Source organism: Taeniopygia guttata, chromosome 1A (genome assembly GCF_048771995.1).
Source record: "Taeniopygia guttata chromosome 1A, bTaeGut7.mat, whole genome shotgun sequence".
NCBI lineage: Eukaryota > Metazoa > Chordata > Aves > Passeriformes > Estrildidae > Taeniopygia > Taeniopygia guttata.
The window spans coordinates 11,538,352-11,551,366 of NC_133025.1; the positions used below are offsets into that span (position 1 = coordinate 11,538,352).

The 13,015-nt window shown below is 38.0% G+C and overlaps 1 protein-coding gene across 13 annotated transcripts in view; it reads left to right on the forward strand.

Moving 5' to 3' along the window:
- The window catches only part of MAGI2 (membrane associated guanylate kinase, WW and PDZ domain containing 2), a 694,323-nt gene that overhangs the window by 448,512 nt on the left and 232,796 nt on the right, over positions 1–13,015 (forward strand). For all 13 annotated transcript variants that reach the window (XM_072919262.1, XM_012568848.5, XM_030263732.4 and 10 more), the window contains one exon: positions 6,666–6,881. In XM_072919262.1, coding sequence (XP_072775363.1) covers positions 6,666–6,881 — 216 coding nt within the window. The remainder of the gene's footprint in view (positions 1–6,665; positions 6,882–13,015) is intronic.

A 13,015-nucleotide genomic window follows, 5' to 3' on the forward strand; every position in this document is an offset into this window, starting at 1 on the left:
CAAGAATGCACAGAGTGTGGACAGCAGCAGACATCAGCTTGATGTCCCAGGGTTTGCAGGCTGGGGGTCATTATAGGAGGAGGTTCTTTTTAGGCACTTCCTGGAAGATGATTGCAATACTTAATTCCAGCTGAGCACTCCATCAGTTAAACACTTAGAGCCAGGTAGAGTGAATATAGACCATAATAGTTCATTTGCAGACTCCAAAGCAGGTTAAGTTAAAAAATAAATATCTTGTTATGAAAAGATCATTGATTTTCATAGAATTGCAGAATAGTTTTAGTTGGACAGGACCTTTAATGGTCCAACTCCCTTAGTCCAACCTCTTTCAATGAGCAGGGACATCTTCAGCTAGATCAGGTTCCTCACAGCCTTGTCCAAGTTGACCTTAAGTGTTTCCAGGTATGGGACATTTATTACCTCCCTGGAAAACTTCCAGTGTTTCTACATCCTTAAAATAAGAAAATGTTTTCCTTATTATCAAGTCTGAATCTACCCTCTTTTACTTTAAAACCATTATCCCTTGTCCTACTACAACAGGTTTTTCTGAAAAGTCATCCTTTTAAGCCTCCTTTAGGTACTGACTGGCCACAATAAGGTCTCCCTGGAGCACTCTCTTTTCCAGGCTGAATAAACCCAACTCTCAGCCTATCCTCACAGGAATATTGCATCATTTTGGTGTCTCTCCTCTGGACTTGCTCTAATGGGGCCATGTCTTTTTTGTGCCAAGAATCCCAGAGGTGGAAGCAGCACTGCAGGTCTCATCTCAGGAGAGCAGAGGGGCAGAATCCCCTCCCTTGCCCTGCTGGCCACGCTGCTTTGGATGCAGCCCAGGATACAGTTGGTTTTCTGAGCTGTGAGTGCTCATTGCCAGGTCCTGTCCAGATTTTCTCCCTCCAGCACCTCCAAGTCCTTCTTGGCAGGGCTGCTCTTGATCTGCTCATCCCCAGCCTGTGCTGACACTGGGGTTGTCCCACCCCAGGTGCAGCACCTTGCAGCTGGTTTTGCTAAACCTTGTGAGATTCCCATGGTCCCAGTTCTGGAGCTTGTCCAGGTCCCTTTGGATGGCATCCTGTTCTTCAGATGTACCAACCAAACCACTCAGCTTGGTGTCGTCTGCAAACATGCTGAGAGTACACACAGACCCACTGGTCTTCACTGAGGAAAATATTAAACACTATTTTTCCCGGTATGGACCCCTGAGGGACACCAGTTGTCACCAATCTTCATCTGGATGCTGATTATAAACAGACATAAATCATGAACAGATGCTTCTTGCTGTATGCAGTTGGTTTCTAGTAAAAAATAAATTCAGCCATTCATATTTGTTCACATTGTTATTTTATAGAAAATTAAGCTAATTTCTGCCTACCTAAAACTCTATACCATTGTAATCTATTAAATTTCCATATGTATTTGTTTGTGAACTGTTAAAATATCAAATGTAACTCAAATCTAGGCAACGATTCGACTTCAGAGTACTTCCCCTTAGTTTATTATCAGTAGTCAGCGATCACAAAAGCAAATATGTAGAGGTTTAACATTCATCATAACATTTTCAGTTGTTCTCATAACTGAAAAATAAGGTTTGTCTTTCATTTCCTAGAGTTGTGGCTGACTCACAAAATTTTGACTGATACTTCAGCAATTCAAAATTGTATAAACAAAAAAGACAGATCAATCTAAATGGGGCTGCTGAATAAGCAAAGGCAGGTGTGTATTTGTAGCTGGGTATTGTTTCATCTCACTCTAAAAATAAGTGTGAAAAGGAATGTATCTCTGCTCTGGGCTGAGAATGTGACTCATACCATAGCTGGAAGTATTCATCCTAAAAGCTTCTAGCTCTGGCACACCTCTTGTTTTCTGTCTGGTTGTTCATTTTTACTATAGTTTTCTAATTCCTCATCACTGTTTTAACTTTTCATAACACATTTTTAAACTAGAGTTTTTAATTTCTGATGTGAGATTAGTGGAGCTTCAGGAGGAAAGGGTGCTCTCAGCAATGGTCCCCTTTCTCCACAACCTGATGGCTCAGGCTGGCCTGGCCCAAGAGAAAAAAGGAGCCCCACCTCCTCTGCAGCCTGGAGTGCAGACCTGGCACAAAGCCCTTCCTCTCCCTTCTCTGTCCAGAAGGATGGCAAGGGGAGATGTCCAGTTTATGCTTCATTTTAGATCTTTCCTCACAGAAAGGGAGAGGGACTGGGAAGGCCAGGCAGAGAAAAATGCGTGTAGGTCAGTTCCAGCAATGGAGCAGAAAGCAGAGCACAACAGGGAGACGCATTTCTAACTGTGCTCAGTAACTGGGGTCACTGGGTGTTGAGCACACCAGTATAGGCACTGTCAGTATATCTGAGTCTTGTTATCATTTCAAGAAGAGGATTTTTCTGCTTCTTTACTACCACCCAAGTGTTCTTTTTTTCTTCCTCAAAGGTTTACCTTTTCTCAGGAAGCAAGTTAGGATATTGCTTCCTCATCAAACACTTTATCGATAAAATAAAAGTCTTACTGTATCCTGACATAGGTGAACTAAATTTAAGAAAAAAAAAAAAAGCTGTTTCCTCCTCCTTATTTCTTCATTTTTCTCCTTCTTCTGACTTTCTGACTTCCTGATCTGGTTTCTGTCATCAGAGCAAGCCTACCCATTAGTTTGTCTGACTCTTCCTTGTAGAATCGGGTGCTGATCGGGGTTCATGCAGCTCAGGGGTCACAAGGGACACTTGGTAATTGTCACTGTGCCATGGCTTCTGAGCCACTTGGCAGCCAAGTCACATAGGTTAGGCCAGACCATCTTCAGTGTTCAGCTGCACTCAGAACCAGCTGGAAGCACTGGAGCAATCAGGAGCAGCAGCCAGATGGATTCAGCAGAGGTGCTTTTTCTGCACTGCCTGTCTGCACAGAGGCTTTGATTCAGGCCCAGCACAAAGAACTTCACTTAGGCTTAAACTGACCTCTTGACTGTGCAGGGGTGGCAGGAAAGTACACAGACATTTTTTTGAGTACAGCAAGAAGGAACCTGAGTAATAGAGCAGCTGCACTTAGTCAAATGGAGGGAAAATTTTCCACCTACTGCCCCTTGGTAGATCACAGAATCACTAAGATTGGAAGAGACCTGTAAGATATTAAGGCATACAACACAGTAACAGGGAAGGCATGTAGAGTTACATTCTGCACTCTACCAATCTGATTGTATGGAACTCCTGATTCAGAATTTGTACCTTTAAATTTAATAGGCTTTCATGGTCTTCTTTTCTTCTATGACTTTGTATAATTGCTTTTTGACTGCATTTGCGATACTGGCAGCATCTGACAGTGAATGCCACTATTCTCTTGCTATGTAAAAAAAACCCAAACACTTCTTTTGCTTGTCTTAAACCTGTTAATTTCATTGGGCATCCTCTTATTCTCAAGTAGTGGGAAGTTAAGCATCCATTCATCGATTTTCTAGGCACTTTCCCAGGGTTGTCCTGTTTTTATATATGTCTGCCATATTCCCTTTGAGTTGTCCCATTTCCAAGCTGAAAACTCAAAATCAATTTAAGCAGTTCCAAGCTTTACTTTCCCTTCTTTAGTTCCCCCATGTAATTTTTGAGAGGCAAGTACCAGAACAGCAGGCAGTATACAAAAGAGAGAGTAGTATGTTGTTTTGTGTAGTGCTATAAATGTGTTGTCTGTTTTTTGCTCCATTAATTCTTTTAAAAAAACTCCTAACTGCTGGTTTTCTGACTGCCAGTGAGCATGGGATTTATATTTTCTAATACACTTTCTTCTTTTTCTTTTTTTTTTCTTTTTCATCTTTTTTTTTTCCTTTTTAAAAATTGACTACAGTTGGAATTGTTTATTTAATGTTCCCTTTTTTTACCTACAGGAAAATGAATTCCAGTACCTTATGATTAGTGCTTCAACAGTAACCTATTGAACCATTCCCCTTGCTCAGGGAAGATGAAAAAGAGATCAGAGATTTTCAAAATTTAATGGCAACAAAAGTTATGGTTTTTAAACATTTAGTCTCTACATTATGCCTAGATATGACATTTGACATAAGAGTCTCCCAGCATCTCTAGTCTCCCAATAATAAGTAAGGAATTTCAAGACACTGAGAATCTCTTCCTGATAAAAGATACAGTTTACATTTATTTAATTTTTTTGTAACCGAGCATTGCTCCTTCATTGAAATGGCTGGATCTCTCTGTATATTTTTTTCCATTGGAGTTTAGCTAATTTTTAAATGACACACTGATTGTATCAGTATGCGTATAGTTTCTTATTTTTATTTGCATTGTTTATGCATATTTTTGAATTAAAGGTACAGATCACAGATCAATAAGTAGCTAGCAATAATAATTTAAAAATCACTTTTAAATCAATGATTACTGGATCATAAGGCACATAAAGTTTTGTGTTGTAGGACAGAAGTGGAAATTATACATTATTTTCCGTTTGAAATTGAATGTGTTAAATCCACTTTGGCCCCTAATCTTATATGTGCAATTTTTTCTTTTATTTTTATATATGTGAGATTCATAGATTTTTTTTTTCTGTGTGTGAATTTTGTTTCTCACTAATGCATACAGTCAGTCAAAGTGAAAAAGTGTCTAATATTTTTAAAATAACATGAGAGTGTCCTTCAGTTAAAACACCTCATCTGCTATTAAGGATATTAGCATTACTGCTAATTATCACTGCACTCAATTTTGTATGACAATGAGAGAACTAAGAACAAAGGAAAAAAAGCCAAGGTACTGCACTTTAGTTTCACAGTTTGTGTCACACTAGTACAATATCCCTGGTACAGTAGTACAATATTTTCTGATATTTATGGAATCAGTGGAAATCTGATAGTGGAAATCAGTGCATATTTGGTAAGTTTTGTCAAGCTTAAGGCCTCTGAGGCACTGATTGAAACTGGTAAAATGGTTTAGGCCAGGGAGCTTTTTTAATTGAGGAATCCTATTTTCAAAGTATGTGATATTAAAGACACACAATCTCACCAATAAAGGTAACATGACCTTAGAGCAATACAAAAGTAGACTTCCAACTGAGCACTGTGGGTTTTCAGATGCTCTCAAAACTCTGTACTGTCAGAGCATAGAAATTTTGACTGCAAACAGATCTGGTCTTGACATTTTTTGGAGGCACAGCTCTGCGAGTGGATCAATGTAGATTTCCTTTTTCCTCTTTAGATCTCAAATCCTCCTCCCCTACTTTAACTCTGGCAGTCAGAGATCTCCCACAGTCACCCCTGCAGAGCCACATCTCATTGCCCTGCTGGCTGGGGCTCTTGGTTAAACCTGCTGCCTTCTCTCAAAATCCTAAGAAAATCTGCAATGGGTCAAAGTTTAATTCAGTTCAGAGTGACTATGAGTGTCATAAAAAGTACATTTTTACTGTGTATTAAAATTACAGAAACATCTGTTATTAATATTGTTTTGCTAAACTGCTGTGAAAAATTCATTGAGTATTCAGTAGTTGCAAGGCTGTCCAGTTACTTACCTGTATTGAAGTGGTCATGTGGCTGAACATCGTACATCCTTGGAAACACACAGAAATACAAGTGCCTGTAATAATTTTTACTCTGCCTGCAAAATGTATTTTATGATGGTTTACTGTGCATGTATAATATATGCATTTATTTTTGTCATGCCTATGTGTGTGGTTACAATAATATTGCCATAATATTGCCATACTATTTATGTTTCTTTCTAGGAAGCACATGTTTTTAAAAATATTATTAACTTTGTTCCAATCTCTTTTTAACCATATTTTTTATTAAAAAATTGTCGTATCAGCAAGACACTAATTTTGAGATCAGATGTGCTAGAAATGCAAACATACAGATATTGTTAGATAAGAATGGGACTGTGGTCCATCTAATTTAATAATCCTTCTGACAGAAAGTAGATGACTCAGAGGAAGTTACCAGAAATTTCAGAAGACACATATAGAGGGTAATCTGTCAGCCACCCTAAGTCTTCTCAGAATTCCTTAGTACTTTGAGATAATGCTAAGCCCTAAAGCATAAGGTTTCAATCTTATTTTCAAAGGTTTTTTTGAAAATATATTAGCATTAACTATGACAAATTTTGAAGTCATGAACAAATGAGCAAAAATTTGACAAATATGGAAAAATAAGATCATGAAAGTGTTACTGAAAGCTGCAAATCTCTGAATCATTGGATGAATACTTGCTTTCTAAGCAGGTGAGATAATTTGAGGGAGTGAATATTACAAATTACATAACATGATAAATAATAAATATTCTTATAACAACTTTGATCCTTAAGAAACTCTTGTTTTGTGGCATAAATTTTGCAAAACTAATTTGTCCTAACTAATGATTTGAAATAAGAGAACAGCTCTGGTATGCTACTAGTGGGTCAGGTATTTGGATGAGAGAAATGTAAACTTAACCTGTTATAGTTTCAGAAATTTTAATGAGATACATGTTTGTGAGCACGATTGGATAACTTGTGCTACCACAAAGAAAATTAATTGCCATTTCAGGAAAAGTAAACATTCAATTTTGCAGAAAACATTTTGAACTATTCTTTACTTCAGCTGATGAGCCAGATCCTACCTCACATATCCATTAATCTAAAACAAAAGAAGAAGCAGCAGCCTGTGTATTACTGCAATCTTAGGTGTTATTCCTTTTCTTTTCTTTCCAGACAACTATTACGGCACTCCAAAGCCTCCAGCAGAACCGGCTCCGTTGCTGTTAAATGTGACAGACCAGATCCTCCCAGGCGCCACTCCCGGGGCTGAAGGCAAACGTAAAAGGAATAAGTCTGTGAGCAATATGGAGAAGACAGGCATTGAACCACCAGAGGAAGAAGAGGAAGAAAGACCTGTGGTCAATGGAAATGACGTGACAGTAACACCAGGTCTGTTCTTCCTTCTTACTTTGCAGTGAGTTTCTGTTATTCAGAGTCCTCAGTAACCTCCTTCTGCAGTGAGAATATGCATGTTCAGGTAAGGATGTTCTTGCAAGAGGGAAAGGCAGGAATCCTGAATATTAGGATTTCTCTGAAGCCTGAAATAATTATTTAACCTCTCTTTTGGGGAGTCATCTCACTTGCCTCAGCTACTGTAAACATTTCCGTCTCTGAACTGGTTTCCTTGAACCCTCTTCATAGACCAAAGAGGAAAAAACCTTCTTTCTGAGCATGGATTGTAACCTGGTTTATATTTCTATGTTAGGAAATCATTCACAAGAGCCTGTTCCTCTCCATAGACTATAGAGGGAGTCTAGAGAACTGTAATTTGTTCAGATAAATAGTCTCTGTGTGTTGAGTCTTCTTATTCTCAAATGGTGACATTCACAAGATTGTTCAGCAATTTATGAAATAAAATTTTGTAAATTGTCATGAAGACTTAGCAATATAATGGAAGACTAAAGTCACCATATTAACAAAGGTGTGGGAGTGCCTTTAAAACATACTTGGCAGTAAGGACACTGCCCAGTGGAGGACACTTTTCAGGAATGTTTCAGAGTCTGCGTAAAGCTGATAAAGGTTTCAGATGTCAAGTCCTAAAAGAAAATTGTTGTTTTACTTCTGGGATCACAGTGCTTCAGAAGAAAAAATGGGGTTCTGGTATCTTGTGTGAAAGCACTCCAGCCTATTCTGAAGGAGGTAATAAATTTACCTCTCCACCTCTCAGTAAGATGATTTTTTACAGAAGTTAATAATTCCTATCCTGAAATAGAATTTAAGAAATTATTTTGATGTTATTTATGTAGAAAATTAAAGAATTCAGATTTTTACATCTTGGAGAAATACTGCTGTGAATCCTTTTTTGTAAACTCAGAAACTCAGATTGTTGAAGTAGAAGTCTAGTGAAAATCACACAGATGAGAAGATAAAATGAAATTTTGCAAGTTCTCTAAATGCATAGGTTACTGTGAAACAAAAAAAATCTATTACCTAATCCTCTATCCTCTGTAGAAAGGTTTTCATATTGCAAAGTTTATATATACTCTTTCAATTCCTGCTTCATTACAAAGTATATTGAATTTGATATCATCCCATCCAGGATGATTTTGCCACATGCTTTACTTTAGCTGTTGCCTAACATTACATATAAGGGAAAATTCCTGTGCAGAATAAATCCCCATAGCAGGGCTGTCCAGGAGCAGTGGGGTGAGAGTGGGTCTGGTTCTTTGTCTTGGCTCTCCAAGGGGCTGCAGTATTGCTCCCTTGCCACTGCCACCACATGCTGCACAAGCCTTGCTCATCCCTTCCACACAAGACTGCATCTGTTGGCATTGCTCTGGCGCTTAGTGCCCTTCCTGCACAGCTAAGCAGGAAGGGATGGAGCCCAGAGATCCTGACAGCAGCACTGCCGCTGTTGCCAGGATACTTCCACAGTGAAAGAGGCAAAGGCAGGATTTGGTCTCAGATGTGTATTGCAGAAATCGCTAGAAAGATCATTCTTTGTAGTTATTCGAAATGTGCCACATAAGAGACCATTGCTGATGAGCAATTTCCAGGACAATATGTTTCATCTCCAAGTGGATCAAGAGGCAGTATTTACCTGCATTTTTCCTGGAAGTCTATGCCTATAATATGCTTCTCCCAGGCAAATTCTGTGTGAACAATGACTAGGCAGCGCACAAGAAGCAGGCGCTGGCATGTGCTGTGTAACAAAATGAAATACACGAGCATGGGTGTAAGGCAGCCCATCCCCTCTTCCCCCTCCTCTCCCCGCCAAAGTAAATCCTATTGGTGTGGCCAGCAGAACAAGCAGTGCCTGTGTTGGCTCTCATGGTTTTATAAGCAGTGTTTTGTTGTTCAGTTACACTGATTGAGGACTTTGGGGATTGTAGCAAAGCAGCTCTGTACATACATGCTGTGTTGCCTTTGTTGGGCAGTGTGACTCCCACAGACCCTGTTACTGCAGTCATTTTCTCTGTGAGCTGACAGAGGCTTAGTCACCTCTAAAATGTCAGTGCATTCACAGTTTGTGTCTTTAAACAATCAGGAAAACCAGAATATTTTAATTAATTTATTTATTTTTAAACTCCTAGTAGAGTGAGCATTTTAGTTTTTATAAAGAATCAACAAAGGTAGGACATTTGTTATTGCCAATTCTTTTAGAAAGTGTGTTCTATTTTAAATACTTCACTTCCAGGATAAGGCTTTTATTAATTATAAGTCTCCTGGGACATCTGAAACGTTGATTCATTTTTTATAAATGCTCAGCAATTTAATGGCTTATTAACTGCATATCCAAGCCTGTCAACTCAAGTACCTCTCTAACACATAGTACCACGAGGTTGAAATAGTAACAGATCTAAGACGATTCTGAAGAAAAGAAACCCATCTTCATCAGACCAGTTAAGTGATATCTGTGGTTACAGAGATCTTTGTGCTTTTGGTCTGAATTTTCAGGCAGCTTTTCAATGTCTGTTGGAATAATGTGTGAGTGTTGAGCTTTAGGAATTTTTCATTAATACCTTCCATATGCCTTGCTTCATGTTCATCAGATTTCCCTGAGACAGTTGTATATGGACAAAGTGACCATAATTGTCTGCCCAATATTTTTATTCTTTCTTATTTGTGTCACCTGTCCTCAGGGCAGAAGCCACCAGGAATCCTTCTCAGTTCTTCTGTATGCGGCTTTTGGCCCTTTTAGGATGGAGCACTCTCAGCCCTTCATCCTGGATCAAGTTCTCTCAGGACAATATCATATGATTTGGGAGATAGGATTTATCTCATCCAGCTTTAGTAAATTTTATGCTTAAATGTCTTTTTGTTTGAGCTATTTGTCTCTGCTCATATTTTCTTGATATAAAATAAGAAGAAAAAAATAAATTTTGAAGTGTAAGAGAACATAGCTGTTTTAGATACACATTTTAGGGGATCACCTCCACAAATTAGAATGATTAATTCAGCCTACAGATAGAGATGAGCTTAAATGGCTAAATTTAAATTAAGAACCTTACTATTTGCCAAGAAACATATGCGAGACACAATCTATAGATTAACTGTTAAGATGGGCTAGTCTAGACTTAGTATTGGGTGTCTTACGCTTTTTGCAATTGTCCACATTACTGGGTGAGATATATTGCAGCTGAGAAGACTTAAAAATCAATAATCAAAAGTAATGATTTTTGCAAAATTAATGCTTTGACCAAAGAGGTAAAAAGAGTCTTGATCAAATAGTAAGCAGAAACTTGTCAAGACATTCAGCAGTTTTTACTGCTGTCACTGTTAATGTCTGCAATGGATTGAGTCAGTCTCCTACAACCAGCATCAGTATTTGACACTGTGTTGGTCATGTCACATTTGCTTTCCACTGCTGACTGATGAAGTTTATCATCCAAACTCCAGAAGAATCACTTTAGCATTGAAAGCATGCTTATGTATGTGCATTATTCTGACAGTACTTGAGCAATGATAAGCTGCACCCAGAGAATGAAGTTCTGTCAGGCTCAAATTAATTGAGGCATAAGATATGATATAAAGTTTCAAAATTATCATTCCAGGCCTTAGGAATCGACAAAAGACCAGAGTCCCAGTGCCATCAATCACCATGCAAGTTGCACTAGACACAGGCAACATGTTGAGTTTATTGTTTTGTTATTACACAACAAAGACAGCCAGAGGCATGAAAACCACATACAAAGCTTCCAAACACACACACATTTAAAATACGCACAAAATTTAAAACCACACAAAAGTTGGTATCCATTGATTGTTCTAGGTCCTTTAAACTCAATTTATCACAACTAAATCACATCCTGTGACCCACAGAATACCCTGTGCTCTCCATGACTCCTGCTTTCCTTGCCCAGGTCGGCTCCTGGGCTCCTGGTTCTCACTGAGTCGGGAGTCACCGGGAGCGGTGCCTCCCTGCAAAAGCACCAAGACCTGAAATGGCTCCAGCTCTGTGGGAAAGGGAGGAACTCCAAGGCTGCCAAGTTATGTCTCTACAAGAAAATACATACACATGTATTGGCAAACATGAGTTAAGCTACTCTTGTATCCAACAGTTCTTTTAAAACCATGGACTCTTTCTTGTAAAGAATTTAAGAAATTAACCATTTGATACAATAAAGGTATTAAAATATAAAATATTTTTATTCAGAACTGCTAAAAACACCCCATAAATAACTATTTAATTTTTTTTTTCTTTGCCAATATTACTTGGGTCACATTAATTGGTTCTTTTGGATGAAGACACTAAGTTTTTAAAATTCTCTGCATGAATAATCTGCAGCATTAAAATAAAGGAATAAAGTGACAAGGTCCTCTTACATGTTTAGGTGGCAAGTTGCAAGAATTAGACTGTAAATGATAGAAACAATTTTTACTTTTTTTTTCTGTCATCATTATAGCTGGGATTTGTTAATATAGTTATTGAAAATCATGAATCTGACCCCTTCAGACCTGTTGAAAATATGATCTTGAGGAAGAACACATATTAGAGATATGGTAAAATCCCAGGAATGACACAGCAGTGTCACCACATCTGTGCTCTATCAGACACATTGGCTGATCAATAGTCATTGCGTGTAATGTATCTCTGGCCCAAATTAGTTTGTTCTACTCTGCTCATATCTGTCTTGTGACTTTGTCTTTTATTCAGTTTCATCTCCATGTCTTCCTTCCTGTGGTAGAGATGCGGTCAAGGCTGCAGCCAGCCTCAGTAAAACAACTCACAGATCTGTAATAATGCCTGAAGTAGATGAGGACTTTTGTTTTGCAGAGATAAGAACAAAACACCCCAAAAATTATTCAGCAATTATTACATTGTCCTATTCTCAGGGGAAGTGGTGACCATACATCATCTCTGCTTTGCAGGAAGCTTTTACATATCTGAAAATGCTAAATACAGATTCATGTTTCCAAACAGCATAAATGATTGTAATTCTGCATAGTTCAAGCATGAGTTAGGATTTAGCAACATGAGCTGCATGTGGATGTAGAGATGTAGATGATTACCCTTTCCAAGGTTGAATCTGGTTTTCTTTTTCATGCTATTCTGAAGAGTTGATATGTCAGTGTCAAAAGTATTTTTAAGATCATGAAAACTGCATATACCATTTATGCTGAAGAAGCAACACTTTTTACTATGTCATATAAAGAAAAAAAAGATTCATTTGACACAATTTCTTCCTGAAAAGTCTTGACAAATATTTATGACCTCTGAAGAGTTTACATGTAGGTGGTTTGATTCTTACTTCCAATCCTGGGAATAAAAAAGAGAAAGATGTGCAGTTACAGTTTCATGGGTCTTCCTCCTCCTTTTTTTCCAAAAGGATAAAATGGCCTAATTGAGCAAATCATTTCAGAAGAAACTTAAGGCACTCGGATTTAAGAATATAAAACTATCTAAAAACATAAATCTTATATATTTTGCTGAAACCAAGGTTGTGTTTGTCCTTTCCAAGTTTCTTTAACCCATGAAGTCTGGAATGGAATTGCCATTATTTGCTATGAGTCTGCATATGTGGTACTCTGTGTACCCTAGGCTGCATTTCATCCAGCTCTGCCAGTTCAGAGCAGCTGGGTCATCTGAGATTCACCTGACCTGTTCTCTGCCCACTGCACCTTCTTTAGCCCTATTGCTGATATTAATTATGTTAGTCATTTAATCACAGGTGATTATTTTTGTGGTAGTAGGGGCTGAGGCAAAAAGAGCATTAATTGCTTCGGCGTTTTTATGCATCATAAACTATTAGCTTTCCTTCCTTCCCATATAGGAGAAAGAATCTGCTTTTGGTGGTATTATTATTATATTGCACTTACAGAAAGTTTTCTTGTTAGCCCTAATGTCCTGACCCTATCAGACTTTCTAGACTAACTTATATTTTGCTGTTAGATTCCCATGTTATTTTTCTGTGTTCATCCTTAGCTGTTTAGTCTACTTTTCACCTTTTGTACAATTCTGTCTCAAGTAGCAGCTCATTGCAAATTCATGACTTAATTAAAATTGTCTTTGATTATACTTACTATTTTTGTTTTTCATTAAAAATTTGTACTTGCATTCTGAGCATTGCTTATTCAATCTT